We start from the raw sequence: 20,684 nt of genomic DNA, 5'->3' as shown, positions 1-20,684 counted from the left end.
AATGGCTCTCGTCTTCAGGAGGCCTCAAGTTTTGACAAGCTTCTGGGCTTGACCATTACTCCTGATCTTAAATGGAACACGTATATCAAATCTGTTGCCAAGGCCGCTGGAAAAATGGTGGGATCTTTCTATCGATCCAGTAGATATCTCACTGCTGATGCTATTCTCTATCTATATAAGAGCCAGGTACGTCCAAGGATGGAATACTGTTGCCACATCTGGGCAGGAGCTGCTAGAAAGGACTTGTCCTGCCTTGATAGAGTTCAAAATAGACTTCGTAGCCTCGTAGGAGATGTCCTTTTCTCCTCCTTACAACCTCTATCTCACAGAAGAGATGTTGCGAGTTTGTCTCTGATGTATCGTTATTTTCATGGAAAGTGTTCAACTGAGCTTCAATCTATGGTCCCCCCTCGCCAAACTTTCACAAGAAACACTCGTCTAGCTGTAAACACTATCAATAATTTCCCCCACTCTTTATCTGTGCCTAAACCTAAACATAGATTCCATGAACAAAGCTTCTGCACGCCTGTGGAATTGTCTTCCGTTTTCCTGCTTTCCGGCTGACTACAATATGGTTGTGTTCAAGTCTAACGTAAATAAGTTCTTGATGAGCCGTTCCATATAAGTTATTAAATTTACCAAATTTTCATTACTAATGATTACTATATTGACCAACTTCTACTGTACACTCTTTAACCCTTATCCTTGAGTGGCCTCTGGGCCTTGATAATGTGGTGATGCCTTTGTAAAAAAAAAAAAAAAAAAAAAAAAAAAAAAACTTTAATAAAGACTTTTCATATCTACCTACGTAAGTATACTTTGATAATTCTGTTTCAGTTTGAAGAAAAATGGTATGATAAAATTATGGGGTGTTCGTTCGTGCCTGAACTCTATAGAATGGAAATATGTCACAAAGTTTAACAAGGTTTTTTAATATAAATCCACAAAATATTGTGATAAGTGTTTCAGTGTGAACAGATATGGTATAATAAATTATGGGGTTTATCTATTTTATTTTTACTTTCATCATATTTTGCTTTGGTTTTGATACCCCCCAAATTCGGAGCTATCTCTTTACAACCCTTCCTTTTCATAACCTATCATACTTTTATAAATCAGAGTCCATTTTCTGTAGGCTGTTCTTGAACCCAGTCAACGACGGGTATTTTTGCTAGTATATATATATATATATATATATATATATACTAGCATTGGTGCCCGGCGTTGCCCGGGTATTTGGAGGTGTATGTTGAGCAAATAAAAAGGGGGGGCAGTCAATTTTTTAAACTTTGACCCCTATTATGACCCCTTAAAATTTATTGTTTTGGGCTCAAATCAATTTATTAAGTTAGATCATGTCCAAGGAATCTATATCTAATATTTCAAGTGTTTAGACCCAAAATTGTCGGAGGAGTTTGGTAGAGTTCTCAAAAGTCAAATCCTTGAGCTTTGACCCTTTAATCGGCAAATTTCTGGCGGGAAACTAATCACGTCGATTTTCCCAAATCTCAGTACCCTGTATATCAAATTTCGAGTCCGTAGACTTAAAATTGACAGAGTTATTGCGTAGGGAAATGTACACACACAGACACACAGACAGACAGATACACAGACAGATACACAGACATGTTCACTTTTATATATGTGTGTGTGTGTGTGTGTGTGTGTGTGTGTGTGTGCGTTGCTTTGCTGTTTATATATTGTCTAATATCTAATTTGTTTCAGATATGACATCTGTACGTACAAGAACAAGCCTTGCGCCACGTTAGGTAAGTAAAACATCATATACAAGACTCATGATTGGTCAATCAGTAGTTTAGCCGAGTGTTTCTTAACCTGGCAACATAACCTTTTACTAATCGATTACATATCCGATCTGGTATTTCTTTTAATAACACATTTTCAGGTATTCACTATTTAGTTTCAGTATATAATCAACAAAAATTATTATTTAATGAAAATGGCTGCATTTGTTGCGAATTGAAAATGCGAATTGCGTCGGAAAACATAAGTTCTCGGCGTTTTCATTTCATTTAAATTTTGTCTTTCTTTAAATTCACATTTTGCATTATTTTTTTTTTTTTTACGATTAATTTTCCAAAATTCTTTGAGTACATTCAAACATCATAAGGCCGCCAAGAGAGATAGTTGAACTTGGGGAAATAAACTTGCTCGCGAACATTATCTCTATTTGTATATTAGTTGAGCAGCCCGGCGTTGCCCGGTAGTACAATACGCTTAAACATGATATTTTAATTTATGCAGATTGCATATGTATAATTATAGAATAAATCCTCTGTTGGTTATATATTAAGAGGAATAATTTGCTCGGTGAACTAATTCGTAAAATAAATAAATAAATAAATTAATTAATTAATAATAATAACGGTAATATCGTTCATCAAATTCCGTCTGTGTTTGTTTACAATATGTCAGCTGATATTTGGGCTTGACGATGAATGCCCTGGAAAGTCACTTCTGATTAATGTTTAGTTTTAAAATATACAAACGAAGGCGATTTTAAATGGTACCTCCTCTTTTAATTGTACTCATAATTAAAAAAAAAAAAATTAAAATGGTGAGGAACACCCGGGCTTAAACAGGGGATTATTCGATCTGTAGTCGAATGCTCTATCAATAAGCTATATCTCCACATTATAAAAAAATCTTTTTTTTTAAGAAGAAATGATTCGCTGAAATTTTATTATCTCTCTTTGCCGGTATAACTTAAAATATTTCTTTGTAAAAAGTATTCCTTTTATCTATAAGAAGAGAAAAACTATTTTACATATGTTTTTTTGGAGGGATTTTCGATACTTATCGGATGAATTTCTTTACAAAACATATCTAAGAACACTGCCAGACATATAAATTAGCTTTGTGTGAAATTTACAAAAGAGAGGCTTAGCCATTTCGGAACATATGAGGAAGGAATTCACACACATACATACACAAAGTGACTTTATACAATAGTCGCGATAGAGATAGAGATATTGTGTTAGTTTTTTGTATAGATATGATAGTGTGTTTGTATATATATGCACACACACATATATATATGTTTATATATATATGTATATATATATATATATATATATATATATATATATATATATATTTCTGTAGCGCTGAAATACATGTATTTGGTGACTTCAATGTCCACCACAGTAACTGGCTTGGATTCTCTAATTACACAGACATAGCTGGTAGCACAACACATAGCTTCGCTATATCCCATTCCCTATCTCAGACGGTTACATTCCCAACATGTTTCCCAGACCAGCAAGACCAACATGCCTCACTTCTTGGTCTATTTCTGACAACAGTTCCTGATAATTGTATAACAAATGCCCACAGCCCACTCGGGAATGCTGATCATGCTGTGATAATGGTAGAAATCACCCTAAATTCTCGCCCTAAAACTGAAGACCCACTACTCAAAACAACGAGGTATTACAAAAAGGCCGACTGGAAAGCCATCAGGGAACTCATCAGATATGCCCCATGGCAAAATATCTTTTCTCTCCCAGCTGAACAGTGTGCAAATGAGACCACTGAATGGTTAAAAACTGCAATTGAGGCACATGTTCCCACACGGAAATTCTATAGCAAACTCCACTCTCCTCAATGGTTTACCTCTGCTTGTGCAGCTGCCATTATTCAAAGACAGCATGCGTTCCGTAGATTCAACCGACATAAGTCCAGTTCAAACAGACTTTTGTATATAGAAGCCAGAAATAATTTTAAGAGAGTAATAGTGACAGCTAAGACAGATTACACTGAAACCACCAGGAAACGCATTGAAGCACAAAAATTAGGAACCTGTGATGTTTGGAAAATCTACAGCAGTGTAGTAAATAATGGGCAGTCAATTATTCCCCCACTATCAAACAATTATGAGGTTGCTTACACGACAACCGACAAGACAAATCTGCTTGCCAGTCGGTTTGCCTCAAACTCCACACTGGACCAGACACACCACTCCCTCCTCGACTTTCCTTTGCGGACAGATGCCACACTAGACGATTTGAAAATCACCCCTTCTCAGGTGCATGGTATCATAAAAACCTAGACACTTCAAAAGCATGTGGACCAGATTTCATCCCGGCTGTGCTAATAAAAAAAATGCTCTGCTGAGGTTGCTCCTTCTCTCCAAACTTTACAATAAATGCCTTAACGAATCTTGCTTTCCTGGCTGCTGGAAAACCGCTTCTGTGGTACCAGTCTTCAAGAACTCTGGTGAAAGAACTGACCCACTAAATTATTGCCCCATTAGCCTCCTCCCACTTTTTGCCAAAATATTTGAGTCCTTAGTTAATCAAGCCCTAATCCAACACCTAACAGCTGCTAAACTCCTGACTGACAAACAATATGGATTTAGGCAAGCCCGTTCAACAGCAGATATCCTAACTGTGGTCTCTAAACGTATATACCATTCACTGGACAAAACAGGGAAGGGTAGAGCGGTAGCCCTTGATATATCTATGGCTTTTGACAAGGTATGGCACGATGGTCTTCTCAGGAAAATTAGATCATATAGTATCACTGGAAGAATACACAATGTACTTAAATCCTTCTTAAGTAAGAGAAAAATCCAAGTTGTCCTCGACAGTCGTACGTCTAAACAATATGATATAAATGCGGGAGTACCTCAGGGGTCTATCCTTAGACCCTTATTGTTCCTGATATTCATAAATAACCTCCCTGATAAAATTGTTTCAGAGATGGGTATATTTGCTGATGACACCACCCTCTATAATAGGCATGAGGGGAAAACAAATGAACACATATCCAAGGAAATGGCAGAAACACTAGAGGATGACCTGCAATCTGTAGTGGAATAGGGGCAAAAATGGATGGTCACGTTCAATGCAGCTAAGACTAAGCTTTTTTCCTTCAATAACTACAAGAAACCTTTTCTACCACCAATAGCAATGGCCAAGAACACACTGTCTGAAAGTAATTCCTTTAAACTCCTCGGCCTTACGTTTACAGAGAACATGAACTGGAATATATACATTGAGAGTATTGCCAAGGCTGCTGCAAGGAAGGTTGGTTCTCTCTACCGCGCCAGAAAATTACTAACCCCTGAAAGTATCTTGTACCTCTATAAGGCAACCATTCGCCCATGTATGGAATATTGCTGCCACATTTAGGCTGGTGCGTCTGCTACTTCTCTCTCACTCCTGGACAGGGTTCAAAAGAGAGTCGCCAACCTGTTACTTGAACTGTCATCTAATCTTCAGCCTCTGTCCCATCGACGAAATGTTGTATCCCTCTGCCTGTTCTACAAATACTTTAATGGTTGTTGCTCTGATGAACTGCAAGCACTTGTACCTCCTCGACGTGACTACCCCCGACAAACCTGACAAGCAACTAAGTCCCACCCCTTTACAGTAGAGATCCCTAGGTGTAAGAAAGCCTTTTGCTCCAATAGTTTCTTCCCCAGAACTGCAGGTCTTTGGAACTCCCTCTCGGAATACTGCTTTCCAAACTGTACTGATATGCAGAAGTTCAAGTGTAATGTGAACAAACATCTTTCTACTAATCTCCCTACATAATGCCTCCGCAAATTGTCCCCGAATAGTACCCCCTACTTCAAAGTGGCACTTGCCTTGTTTGAGGTGAAGATTGAATAATAAAAAAAAGAAGCTCAATGTAATTACAGAGCAATATAGAGAATAAATGACAAAAAGTTATATTTCAAAATTCATGATGTTGACCATCTTATAATTTATTCCTTTAATTCAGTTGACTTATACAATTCTTGACAGTATCTGTTTCGTAGCGCAAAATCAATCACTTAATTATTATATCAATTAGTGAATCTATTATGCCCTTAACTCATCAGAAGAAATAGAAACAATCACTCCATCAAAAGGCATTGAAATATGATTCGACATGGTAAAAATCCGAAAATTGGAAGAGAATCTGCAGTTACCTTTATATTTTTTCATTACGTCATATTGAATATTATTTCATTTCAATTACTTTTGACGGATTGATTGTTGCTATTTCTTCTGATGAGTTAAGGGCATAATAGATTCACTGATTGATATAATAATTAAGTGATTGATATGTTTATATATATGTGTGTATTGATTTGTGTATTCTTTTCGAGCTTTGTAAATGTATTTAAAGAACATGTTGTTGCGGTAAGCTGATCTACTTACTTTGTAAATAAATATATTTACTCTGACACAATAAATGGTAATTTAAGAAGAAAAAAAAATGATAAATGGGTGCCTCACTAATTGAACAACAACCAAATGAAACGCCGATATCAAGTGTCATTTTACCTTCTTTTACGCAGCAATAAAGACCTGATATTTTCTTCTTTTTTTATTTGAAAATTGTTTCTATCCTCTTACAGGTCTTGCTCCGGTGGCTGGAATGTGTGAAGACGAACGCAGCTGTAGCATTAACGAAGACATTGGTTTGGCATCGGCGTACACCATAGCCCACGAGATCGGCCACAAGTAGGTGAATAGAGAAGACGAAAACTCGTTGCATTTTTCAGTAGCGCCGTTGCCCAGAAGCAATAATCCTCAAACTTGAAAGTTTTGGTAATCTTTATCGAATATCTCTTAAGTTTGATAGAACACATTCAACCACAACTCTTCCCCGCGATCCTTGCGCTCAGTTTTCTCAAATCTTGTAATGGATTAATTCTTTCTTAGCAAGTCCACGGGACAAACTAAGTAGAAATGTTCGCTTTTTAATGTGAAAAATTCAATTTCACAAATTGGAACACTTTAGGTTTTTATACAAATAAAAATTGCCTTAGTCTAGAAGTTTTTTTTTTTTCATATGATCGATGAAATAAAATGTTCGACATTTTGATTCAAAGACAAAAAATGCCTTACAACAAAAAATCTTCACTAATTTAAAATCAAGAATTTTCGATTACATGTTGAATGTTGAATGACATTCAAAGTATCCACAATCATATTAAAGTGGCATCAATTTACCGATTGCAGTTCAAATCCATAAAATAAAATTCATAATAAAATCCATTAGATTAAGATGAATCAGAATTGAAAAATCGTATAACAAAACTTTTTTTCTAATGGTTTTAGTTATTTATTATTAACAATTTATTTATTTATTATTCACTATTTATTTATTTCTTATTAACAATTTATTTATTTATTATAAACAATTTATTTATTTATTATTAACAATTTATTTATTCATCATTAAAATTTATTTATTTATTATTAACAATTTATTTATTTATTATTAACAATTTATTTATTATTAACAATTTTTTATTAACAATTTATTTATTAATTATCAACAATTTATTTATTTGTTATTAACAATTTATTTATTTCTTATTAAAAATTTATTCATTAATTATTAACAATTTATTTATTTATTATTAACAATTTATTTATTTATTATTAACAATTTATTTATTTATTATTAAAAATGTATTTCTTTATTATTAACAATTTATTCATTTATTATAAACAATTTATTTATTTCTAATTAACAATTTATTTATTTATTAATAACTATTTATTTATTTCTTATTAACAATTTATTTATTTATTATAACCAATTTATTTATGTATTATTAACAATTTATTTATTTATTATTAACAATTTATTTATTTCTAATTAACAATCTATTTATTTATTAATAACTATTTATTTATTTCTTATTAACAATTTATTTATTTATTTATTTATTATTAAACATTTATTTATTTGTAATTAAAAATTTATTTTTTATTATTAACAATTTATTTATTTATTATTAACAATTTATTTATTTATTATTAACGATTTATTTATTTGCAATTAACAATTTATTTATTTCAAATTAACAATTTATTTATTTATTATCAACAATTTATTTATTTTTATTGACAATTTATTTATTTATTATTAACAATTTATTTATGTATTATTAACAATTTATTTATTGCTTATTAACAATTTTTTATTTATTATTAACAATTTATTTATGTATTATTAACAATTTATTTATTTATTATTAACAATTTTTTTATTAATTATTAACAATTTATTTATTTATTATTAACAATTTATTTATTTCTAATTAACAATTTATTTATTTATTATTAACAAATTATTTATTCCTAATTTACAATTTATTTATTTATTATTAACAATTTATCAATTTATTATTAACAATTTATTTATTTATTATTAACAATTTATCAATTTATTATTACCAATTTTTTTATTTATTATTACCAATTTATTTATTAATCATAAACAATTTTTTTATTTCTAATTCACAATTTATTTATTTATTATTAAAAATGTATTTATTTATTATTAACAATTTTTTATTTATTAATTACCATTTATTTATTATTAACAATCTATTTATTATTAACAATTTCTTTATTTCTAATGAACAATTTATTTATTTATTATTAACAATTTATTTTTATTATTAACAATTTATTTATTTATTATTAAGAATTTATTTATTACTAATTAACAATTTATTTATTTCCAATTAACAATTTATGTATTTATTATTAAAAATGTATTTATTTATTATTAACAATTTATTTATTTATTATTCACAATTTATATATTTATTATTTAAAATTTATTTATTTATTATTAACAATTTCTTTATTATTAACAATGTATTTATTTATTATTAAACATTTATTTATTTTTATTACCAATTTATTTATTTATTATTAACAATTTAGTTATTTATTATTTACAATTTATTTATTTATTATTAAAAGTTTATTTATTTTTTATTAACAATTTATTCATTTATTATTAACAATTTATTTATTTATTATTAATTTATTTATTTATTATTAACAATTTATTTATTTTTTATTAACAATTTATTTATTTATTATTAAAAATTTATTTATTTATCATTAACAATGTATTTTTTACTATTAGCAATTTATTTATTATAAACAATTTATTTATTTATTTATTAATAACAACGTATTTATTTATTATTAATAATTTATGTATTTATTATTATTAATGTATTTATTTATTATTTACAATTTATTTTTTATTATTGACAATTTTTTTATTTATAATTAACAATTTATATATGTATTATTAACAATTTATTTATTTGTTATTAACAATGTATTTATTTATTATTAAAAATGTATTTAATTATTATTAACAATTTATTTATTGCTTATTAACAATTTATTTATTATTTACAATTTATTTATTTATTATTAACAATTTATTTATTTATTATTAACATTTTATTTATTTATTATTAACAATTTATTTATTTATTATTAACAATTTATTTATTATTAACAATTTATTTATTTATTATAAACAATTTATTTATTTATTATTAACAATTTATTTTATTATTAACAATTTATTTATTATTAACAATTTTTTTATTTATTATTAACAATTTATTTATTTATTAACAATTTATTTATTTATTATTAACAATTTATTTATTTATTATTAAAAACTTATTTATTTATTATTAACAATTTATTTATTCATTATTAAAAATGTATTTATTTATTATTAACAATTTGTTTATTTATTATTAACAATTTATTTATTTATTATTAACAATTTATTTATTATTAACAATTTATTTATTTGTTATTAACAATTTATTTTTTATTAACAATTCATTTATTTATTATTAACAATTTATTTATTTATTATTAACAATTTATTTATTTTTTAATAACAATTTATTTATTTATTTATTATTAACTTTTTATTTATTTATTATTAACTATTTATTTACTTTTTCCTCATCAACAATTTACTTATTTATTTTTTAATAAGTTTTGATTACGATACGAGAGTCGGGTTTTTATAGTTGGCTTTGATATGTTTTGGAGAATTGCTAATACAATTCGAAAGTTGGACTTTTAAAAAAAATATTGTTGTATTATGGAGATTATTAAATTATGATTCGAGAGTCGGATGTTTCGAAAATTGAAGTCGTAATGTTATGAGTAAGATCATTACAATTTTAGTCTGAATTGTTTACATTTGAAAACCAACAAGAATGTGAAAGGCCATTGTGTCTAGCGTATATGGAGAGCTAGTTGTGTTTAGCGGTGTATGGAGGGTTAGTTGTGTCTAGGCGTGTACGAGGAGCTATTTTTTATGGAAATCGCTCGAAACAAAGCATGAAGCCACTTGATGTAAGAAGCTAACAAGAACAAAACCTAATTATTGCAAATACAGGAGATGTCTATTGATCTTAGTCTCATGTCTAGCCGTGTACGAATGATTCTTTGTGTCTAGCCGTTTATCAAGCACTAGTTATGCTTGGACGTGTATTGAGTGCTAGTTTAGTCTGACCGAGTAGTGAGTATTACTTTATTTTAGTTTGACCGTGTATGAAGCACTAGTGATGTAAGGTTTATATGACGTGAAATTATTTTTACAGACCGTGAGGCGTGTGATTTCAAAATATAATTTACATATGAGAAGAGTGACTACTATAAAAAAAGAACGAATTGTGTAGGCGAACGAGCCTAATATTTAACAGAAAAGATAACACGGCAAAGGTAACGTTGTGCTAATGACGCGAATGTTGCTGGAGTACTGTCAATTTCTTTCTTTTTTCTTAGATTACAATACACACACACGCACACATATATATATGTATATCTATATAATTATAAAACTCAAATGACCTTGTAACGAGTGATGTAACCCACTTTCCGGTTTACGACATCGGGTTGCGCATGCGGGCATAAACATTAACCCATAACAACGTAAACAAATAAACACAAATCGCTTATTTTGCAGATTTTGACCTGCGCACTGAAATATTAACGTTATTATTTCGAAATTATTATTTAACATGGGAAGAGTGGGGGTGTTTTGCAACTATTCTTTATTACAACTATATTGTCGCTATTTTCTTACAACTAATCATCTTTAACCCGTTGACAAACATAAGAACAATTGTATTAAAGCCATTACTACTACTACTACTACTACTACTACTACTACTACTCTCTGTCCGTCCCTTTTCCTTCCTTCCTTCTTTCTTTATTTTTTGTTTACATTTTTAGATATAAAATAGTTGTGCGGGAACGTGGAATTTGTTGACACATTTACTAATCTGTTTCAATATTAGTTTTATTTTATTTTATTTTATTTATTTGGGTTTTATTCTATTTAATTATTTTTTTTAGATTTTAAGTTTCTATAACTTGGTTGAAGGATTCCAACATGAGTTTTTCATTCTTATATTTCTCATTGGTAGGTTCATGTGCGTTTTTGCTGTTAAGTGACTTTCGTCGGCATTCGATTCGTAGGAAAATCATGTTTAATTTTCGATTTTTGAGACATTGTTCGGAAAATTAGGTAACTTTACACGAATTGGGAGAATTTTTTTTCATGTTTGAGTGATCCGCCCGTGATTTTTCATTTTAATATACTTTCATAGAAATGTTTCTGTTATGTCAAAATAAAACTATTTTCTTTACATCACAAGTGTCACGCTCATACATGAATTCCATAGCTAATATAACATACTGATCCAACGGGTCACGGGTAGTCTAGTAGTATGTTTATATATATATATATATATATATATATATATATATATATATATATACAGGGTGGGCCAAAAGTAAGTGGACAGTAAACACATTTATGAAGAGATCACGTATACGTAGAATTATATGCAATAAAACAATTATATTAATGAAAATAAAATGTTATTTACGAACGCAAGTGCTCAAACTGTTTTCCTTCTTGATTTACACAGCTTTGAAGTCTGTGTCGTACGCTTCGACAGACATTCTGGGCATTAATTTCTTGAAACGCATCTCTTATGTTATTTTTTTAATCATCGATACTTCTTGGTTTTTTACTTTAAACTTTGTCCTTAAGTACTCTAAAAAAATCCATCGGTGTCAAGTCTGATAAACATACCTGCAAATCTATTGGGCCTCTTCGACCAATCCATTTCAATGGAAATGTTTCAGCAAGATACTCACGAACTCCTTTGGGATAATGTAGAGGGGCCCATCTGTTGAAAATAAAAGTCGTGTAAATTAGGTCGTTGTCGTCGTCGTCGTCGTCGTTGTTGTTTTTGGGAGAATTTTTAGATGTTAATCTCCTGTGATTGTTCCGTCCAAAACATAGCCCCAAACACCAGAACTTGAAATACCACTCCTAATATTGACACCAGGTTGATTTAGATTGTTGTTCTAACGTAAAATACATGTTTTCACTAAACCAGTAAACACAATTACATCTATTGATATGACCAGATAATTTAAAAAAAGCTTCATCACTCTACACAATGTTATCTGAAATTATTGGGGTTTCTTCAATTTTGTTCAGTATAATTTCACTAAACTGAAGTCGCCTGTCTAGATTATCCTTTAATAAGCCATTAATTAATCGTGATTGACAGGGTTTCAACCCAATTGATATTATGATTCGTCTGATAGAGGTTTGTGGTATGTTCAATTCCATAGAAGCTCTTCGGGTGGATTTTTTGGACTTTGAAGAAATGCATCGGCAACACGTTGCTTATATTCCTCTTGGCAGACTGTTTTAGGTTGATCAGTTTTAGGGGTAATACGGGTTTAATCGGTTGCATCGAATTTGTCACAAATACGGTAAATGGTTTGTCTTTTTGGAGCTGGGGTACCAAATGTTTCAAACCACTTTTCCTTACGGTTTCATTATTTTGATATTTCCAATATTCTTTTAACAAATTTTCATAGCAGGTGCTCGACTGAGCTTCAATCTATGCCCCCCTCGCCAAACTTTCACAAGAAACACTCGTCTAGCTGAAAACACTATCAATAATTCCTCCCACTTTTTATCTGTGCCTAAACCTAAACATAGATTCCATGATCAAAGCTTCTTTCTTAGAACTGCACGCCTGTGAAACTGTCTTCCGTTTTCCTGCTTTCCGGCTGACTACAATCTGATTGTCTTCAAGTCCAACGTGAACAAGTTCTTGATGAGCCGTTCCACTTAAGTTAACAAATTTACCGAATTTCCATTACTAGCGATTACTATATTGTCCAATTGACTACTGTACACTCTTAATCCTTATCCTTGAGTGGTCTCTGGACCTTGATGCCTATGTAAAAAACAACCATATTTTTTTCATGTGTACTTAAATTATTTGACATTATGTTTTTTTAACCATCTGAAAAAATAAAACAGATTAAATTAAAATATATGTACTTATAAAATTGTAATCATAGAACACTAATAACATAGTAGCAACATAGTTTTTATAAGGAATTGCATTTATATAACTGATACATACATTTATGGAAAATGCTATGCCAGTACTTTTGGCTCACTCCGTATAAAAGAGTAACAGTATAGCTACATTCCAAGATATAAATATTTATTCTTCATGTAAATAAAGAAAGGCTCCTCCATTATGTTCAAATTTGGTACATTTTTTTCTGTAAAAAATGTATCAAAATATTAACATAATGAAACGGCTTTTTTTCACATAAAAAATAAATCTTTGTATCTTGGAATATAATTATATTGTTATTCTTTTATAGATGCTCTGTTGTAAAATTTAACATACATTATGCTTCTAAACAAAAAGGATTGATATACACAAAGAGTGAAATATAATTGAAAACACATATTTTACCAAAGATAAAGAAGGGGGCATATTATAAGGCTCTTCACCCATAATGAAAGCAGGCCTCTAGATGAACGAAATTGCTGCAAAAACAAAATCCGGGTAGAAAATGTCCGCTAACAATGGAAACAGAAACATTAATTTCGAACGCGCCCCTGTCTTATCATAGAACCTACTATTGATTTTATGCGCCAAGCCCTTCTGCTTGTGTGGTGATAAAACTTCTCAAATGCACTTGTGATATTAGGCTTTATAAAATCGAAATCAGATTGTTCTTTCTTTAATCGGTTCTTTTTTTATCGATTATCAATTTTCGATACTTATCAGGGACATTCCGATACAAAAGCTATCTAAAAGCATTCCCAGATATATAAAGTATATTCGTATGAAATTTTTTTCCAAAATCGGCCCAATCGTTTCGGAGTCCATATGGAACGGACTCGCACGCACAGGCATACAGACAAAGTGCCTTTTTTATAAGTAGAGATTTAGCGTCTCAAAAAGTTTCAGTCTCTAAATGCATAAAAGTTGCTAATAATATTCAAGTCAGTTTAAATGACGTCTTATTCATATGTTCGCAAATTCCATTCAGCATTCGAATGTCTACGATGTAATTACGTTTTTCAACCCCCCCCCCAAAAAAATGTGTACGTTACTCTATTGCTCTTTTGTCGATCGGGTATGAATATTTCAAAAGAAAAAAAGTGCAAAAAGATTTGATGCTCATAATATATTTGGGACGTTTAACTACAACTGAATAACGTTAAAGTAAAACTTCCCCTTTGTTTTCAGTGAAAAAAAATGAAAAAGAAGGTATTTATTTTTACCTTTTCTTCAATCTGATTGTGGCGAATATGCACTGATAAAGCCTTTTCGTAAGTGTATATTATATTTTGTATATAACTAGCAGGGGTGCCAGGCGTTACTCGGGTGTTTGGAGGTGTATGCTGTGCAAAAAAAAGCAAAAAAAAAACAAAAAAAATGGTTAATTTTTTAAAACTTTGACCCCTATTATGACCCCTTAAAATTTATTGTTTCGGGCTCAAATCACTTTATTAAGTTAGATCCAGGTTCAAGGAACCTATATCTAAAATTTCAAGTGTCTAGACCCAAAATTGTCGGAGGAGTTTGGTAGAGTTCTTAAAGGTCAAATCGTTGAAATTTGACCCCTTAACAGCCAAATTTCTAGCTGACACCCGTCACATCGATTTTCCTAAATCTCAGTACCCGGTATTTCAAATTTCGAGTCTATAGACTAAAAATTGACAGAGTTATTGCGTAGGGAAATGTACACAGACATACAGACACACAGACAGACAGACAGACAGACAGACACATTCACTTTTATAGATATATAGATAATAATAATAATAATAATAATAATAATAATAATAATAATAATAATAATAACAACAATAATAATGATGATGATGATGACAATGTATATTTTGGAATGGGTAGAATAAAACTATCTTATGATAAGGTGTCTTTGGATAATATCTGGAACATCTTCCAAATAAATATATGTATACACACACATGCACATTGACATACATACATGATGATCGCTGCATCTTTTCAGATGATTGCTGTCACATTGAGTTCTCCCCAAATCGTCCATGTCATCTCAGATGGCTCGGCACTTCCACCGCAGACTTGTACATCTTGAAGCAGATGTGACATACAAATTGAGCAATTTTCACAGAGTTGAGCAATTTCCACAAAGTTTCTCTGAAAGTTGAAGGGTATTCATATGAATAATCATATGTCTCCTCAAACCAGCAGTAAACTTGCAAATTTTGCTGCATATTGAACAGATTGTTTAGGTTCGGACTAATAGGTACAAAATTTACCTGAACTGTTTTGTGTGACTTATGGTAGTTGGCATAGCCAGCTTTTGTCAGAAGCACTCGTTCACAAGTGTCGCATTTCCAACTTTGTGTATCATGGTTAAGACCATCAATTAAACCTTTGCGAAGCTCTCGCTTGAGATCGCTGTGGACCTGCTTTCTTTTCTCTAGAGCATCAAAACTTTCACGAACAAGCTTTCGCCACTTCAGCCTTTGTAGTTGTTCCCACGTGTCGATGTCGTATATATATATATATATATATATATATATATATATATATATATATATATATATATATATATATTGTGTGTGTGTGTTTTGTGTATAATATACAGAGAGAGAAGAGAGAGATTGATATTATGTAAGCAGTATTAACCCTAGGTGGGTTGAACCGGCGACCCCGTGTCTAGGGAATATCAAACGATCCCAGAGGCATGTATATCTTGGGTAGGGGAGATGATGACGTTAGGTTTTCGAAGTTTTTGCAGGAAAGTGTCGACATTTTCCTATATACAACACCTGGTATTTCAAATGGTCACCCATTTTAGTAATAACCAGGCTCAACGTTGCTTAACTTCGTTGATCTAACAAGAAACGATGTGAGAATGTGATTTTGCCGTATATTAGAGAGATTAATATTGATCATTGATTTTTCTTCTTTTTACTTATTTTCAGCTTTGGTATGCAACATGACGGTGCAGGGAACACGTGCGGCACCCCTGGACACGAGGGGGCAAAAATCATGGCTGCCCAACTAACAAAGGGGACGACACCATTTTTGTGGTCCAGCTGCAGCAGTGAATATATCACCGATTTTCTCGAGTAAAGCAAATATTTTCTATCTATCTATCTATCTATCTATCTATCTATCTATCTATCTGTCTCTGTGTACCTCTCTTTCTCTATCTATCTATCTACTAGGATTAGATGGGTCTTGTCTTGTATATCTTGCTTGTCTTCGTGCACACTTGATGACGTCATAAGAAGATGAGTTACCGAATGTTTTTAAATACTACTGAGTTATCAAGGCCAAAATCACTCAAGGATAAAGGTTTATGAGATTGCCAATTGGATTATGAGAGGATTGGAAAGGATGAGTGATTGGAATAGTTCGATGACTTCAAATGATGTCACCAAATGATGACGTCATTCATCAAATCAGAGAAAGAATACACGAGATGCTTTATTAAAACGGCTATACTAAACGAACAGCTAGACCTCTGGGAAGTGGTGTACTATTTAAAAGTTGCGGATCTTGTGTTCCTTGTTACTGTACACACGGGATGACATCATCTAGAAGGATAAGGTGTGGTCTATTTCGAAAACTGTTGAGCTTGTTATAGTGCTTGTTACCGTAAACACTGCATAATGTCATTGTTTAGTGACGTCATAAAAAGAGTTGGTTTACCGTGTACAATGAATAATATTACTACGTACTTAGACAACGGAGCTATTAAACCTGACATATTGATACGGGACAAGTTGGAGAAAAAAACAACCTTATAAGTTAGTGTTCCCAATGATGCTGGGTCAAACTGAACTGAGAGGGAAAATATAACAAAATACCAACGTCTTGTGTAAGACATGAAAAGAAACTGGAATTTTAGGAAGATCTTCATCATTTCAGTAATTATAGGAACAATCGGACTCATGAAAAAGAACATCAAAAACTAACTGGCGTATATACTGGATGAACTAAGTGCAAGAAAGATACAAGTAATTGCACTTAAAGGGGCGGTTAGAATTTTCAAAATATCACTTTCTTGGAATGTTTGAAATAGCTGGTGAATATTTGGCATCCGGTACGATGCCTTATTCTTAGCTAGAACAAATAAGAAAATTTAAAAAAGAATGCTTCATCAATTGAAATGGGATATGACTAGTAGCCGTTATCAACGTAAACGGCTGCTGCGAGAACAATGATAATAAAAATGGGGTATAGAATTGGAAATCTAGAGATGCGATGTAACTCAGACTTCCTGGAACACCAAATCACTGATAATTATTCGTCTTAGAAATGCAAATGATGTTAGATATAGCAGGGCAACACAGAAAGTCTTGCTAGTCGACGATTATTATGTTCATCATAATATTTGTAAAAACAGAATGTTATCATAGCAAAATAAATATTTACAGAGAAATCACGAGGTTCTTTGCTCAGCAACTGAGAAGGCTAACATGCTTGCCAGTCGATTTGCCTCAAACTCCACACTGGACCCTCTAAACCACCCCCTACCTCAATTTCCTATGCGGACAGACGACACGCTAGACGATCTGAAAATCACCCCTGCTCAGGTCCATGCTATCATAAAAAACCTTGACACTTCCAAAGCATGTGGACCCGACCTCATCCCAGCTGTGCTATTAAAAAAGTGCTCAGCCGAAGTAGCTCCAGTTCTCTCCAAACTCTACAACAAATGCCTTAATCAATCTTGTTTTCCGAGCTGTTGGAAAACTGCTTCTGTAGTACCAGTATTCAAGAATTCTGGCGAAAGAACTGACCCATTAAATTATCGCCCTATTAGCCTCCTCCCACTTTTTGCCAAAATATTTGAGACCTTAATTAACCATGCTCTAGTCCAGCACCTTACAGATGCTAAACTTCTGACCGACCATCAATACGGATTTAGACAAGCCCGTTCAACGGTAGACATCCTCACTGTAATCTCTGAACGTATATACCATTCACTGGACAAAGCGGGAGAGGGCAGAGCGGTAACTCTAGATATATCTAAGGCTTTTGACAGGGTATGGCATGAGGGTCTCCTCAGGAAGATTAGTTCTTACGGTATCACTGGTAGAATACTTAACATAATTAAATCCTTCTTAGATAAGAGAAAAATCCAGGTTGTCCTCGACGGTCGTACATCTAAACAATATGATATAAATGCGGGAGTGCCCCAGGGATCTATCCTTGGACCTCTGCTGTTCCTGATATTCATAAATGACCTCCCCGACAAAATTGCCTCTGAGATGGGTATATATGCTGATGACACCACACTCTGTAGCAGGCACGACAGGAAAACAAATGAACATATATCTAAAGTAATGGCAGAAACACTAGAGAATGACCTCCAATCAGTAGTGGAATGGGGACAAAAATGGATGGTAACGTTCAATGCCACCAAGACAAAACTGGTCTCATTCAATAATTACAAGAAACCTTCTCTACCACCTATAGCAATGGCCAACGACTCTTTATCTGAGAGTACGTCTCTCAAGCTCCTTGGCCTAACGTTAACAGGAAACATGAGTTGGAACAATAACATCGAGGGCATTGCCAGGGCCGCTGCAAGGAAGGTGGGCTCTCTCTACCGTGCTAGAAAACTTCTAACACCCGAAAGTATCCTGTACCTCTATAAGGCCACTATTCGCCCATGTATGGAGTATTGCTGTCATATTTGGGCCGGTGCATCGGCTACTAGTCTCTCGCTCCTTGACAGGGTTCAAAAGAGAGTCGCAAATCTGATAGGCCCTAAACTAGCATCTAAGCTTCAGCCTCTGTCCCATCGTCGAAACGTTGCATCCCTCTGCCTGTTCTACAAGTATTATAATGGTGAATGCTCTGAAGAACTGCAAGCACTTGTGCCTCCACGGCGTGAACACCCTCGACAGACCCGACAAGCTGCAAAATCCCACCCCCACACTGTAGAGATCCCTAGATGTAAAAGATCTTTCTACTCCAGTAGTTTCTTCCCCAGAACAGCTAGACTTTGGAATTGCATTCCAGGTCACTGCTTCCCCAACTGTACTGACATGCATAAGTTCAAGTGCAACGTGAACCAACATCTCGCTGCCCTAATCCCTACATAGTACCCCAGTAGATGTTTCCCCTGATAGTAGCCCCCTACACCAAAGTGGCAATGTGCCTTGTTTGGGGTGAAAATGTAATAAAAAAAAATGTTAAGATGTTTAATAAATTAAAGAATATAGAACATAAACAATAATTTAAAATAGATTGACCTCTAGAGTCTGACGTAGTTTAATGTAGATGTCATTTTGAAATGATGCGAATTTTAGGTAGAGTTTTTGGAAAAGATACGATGATTTGATCAGTCAGACATCGAGAGTAAGAGAGAGAGCGGATCAAGCCGGACAGTGATGGCTCCCATTAGAGGATATCAGAAGGTATTAGTCAAGAATCAGCGGAAGCTTTCCAATGGGGGGAAACATCGGTAAATAAAGTTGCTGAAAAGACAACTCGAGATTTGTTGATTTCTTAGGATGGATCTTCTTTGCAGCTGTTCCAGAGGATCCGTCAAACAAGATCAGTGACGGACCAGGTATGGTTCTCCGATGTTATAACACCAGAGAACTGTTATTTGTTCCTTTTGTTACATGTCCGTTGTTAAAATGCTGTTATAATTGTTATACCACTAGATGATACACGAGATAGACACACGTACATAATATATGCACTCCTCCATGTTATACAGAATGAATATTACATATTTGTTCTGGCGTCTTAATATCATACAGAACATCCCCGATGAATATAACAGTGATAAAATATTAACAACAACAACAACAACAACAACAACAACAACAACAACAACAACCATTTTTCTTAGTTTCCGTAATTTGAATAAATGTTCAACATCTTGTTTATGATAACATATTTTTTCTTTCTGTTTCTTTCTTTCGTTTAGTTCTCGACGAGGTTACTGCCTGGAAAATGCACCTGTCGAAAAGGACTTTGAATTTCCAGAAGAACTTCCAGGGAAGCACCATAGTGTCGATCAACAATGCAAATTACAATTCTACTCCAAGTCAACAGGATGCAAACCTCTGGTGAGAAAGAATTTAGTCGACTGTTGTATTATTTGAATTGCTGTTCTCATCTTGAATGTGATTCACACGATATTTCAGCTGATTAAACCACTGATATTCTTCATGTGTATTTGACCGAAATTGGACGTCGGACTCGTGAATCTGCACAGAATTTCGAACGAAAACCTTTATAAGGATAGCATGTTCTCGTTCCGTCAGTCACGTCCAGGTTGAAGTCGCAACTTCATTTTTCGTATTGCCCACTCTAAGGATTGAACTGCTGCAATATTTTTTAAATATTTAGTGTGGGTATAATTACAAAAATTTGGACGCTTATATTTATATCCAGAGGTGATGAGAACGAACCAATCATGTACCAGAATCGATGTATAAAATATAGTGAATCCCTTTGAATTTTTCAGTCATACATGAGAAGAGAACTGCGCTCTGTT

At 32.4% G+C, this 20,684-nt stretch overlaps 1 protein-coding gene across 1 annotated transcript in view; it reads left to right on the top strand.

The window, feature by feature from the left end:
- The window catches only part of LOC145302307 (A disintegrin and metalloproteinase with thrombospondin motifs 6-like), a 245,599-nt gene that overhangs the window by 157,037 nt on the left and 67,878 nt on the right, over positions 1-20,684 (top strand). Inside the window, exons 7-10 of the mRNA XM_080144646.1 lie at positions 1,726-1,769; positions 6,374-6,479; positions 16,138-16,284; positions 20,112-20,253. Of these exons, the coding sequence (XP_080000772.1) occupies positions 1,726-1,769; positions 6,374-6,479; positions 16,138-16,284; positions 20,112-20,253 (439 nt within the window). The remainder of the gene's footprint in view (positions 1-1,725; positions 1,770-6,373; positions 6,480-16,137; positions 16,285-20,111; positions 20,254-20,684) is intronic.

This window comes from Euprymna scolopes, chromosome 2 (assembly GCF_053919585.1).
Source record: "Euprymna scolopes isolate OS-2025 chromosome 2, ASM5391958v1, whole genome shotgun sequence".
NCBI lineage: Eukaryota > Metazoa > Mollusca > Cephalopoda > Sepiida > Sepiolidae > Euprymna > Euprymna scolopes.
The sequence above is the reverse complement of the archived record's forward strand: the minus strand, read 5'-3'. Positions and strand labels throughout refer to the sequence as shown.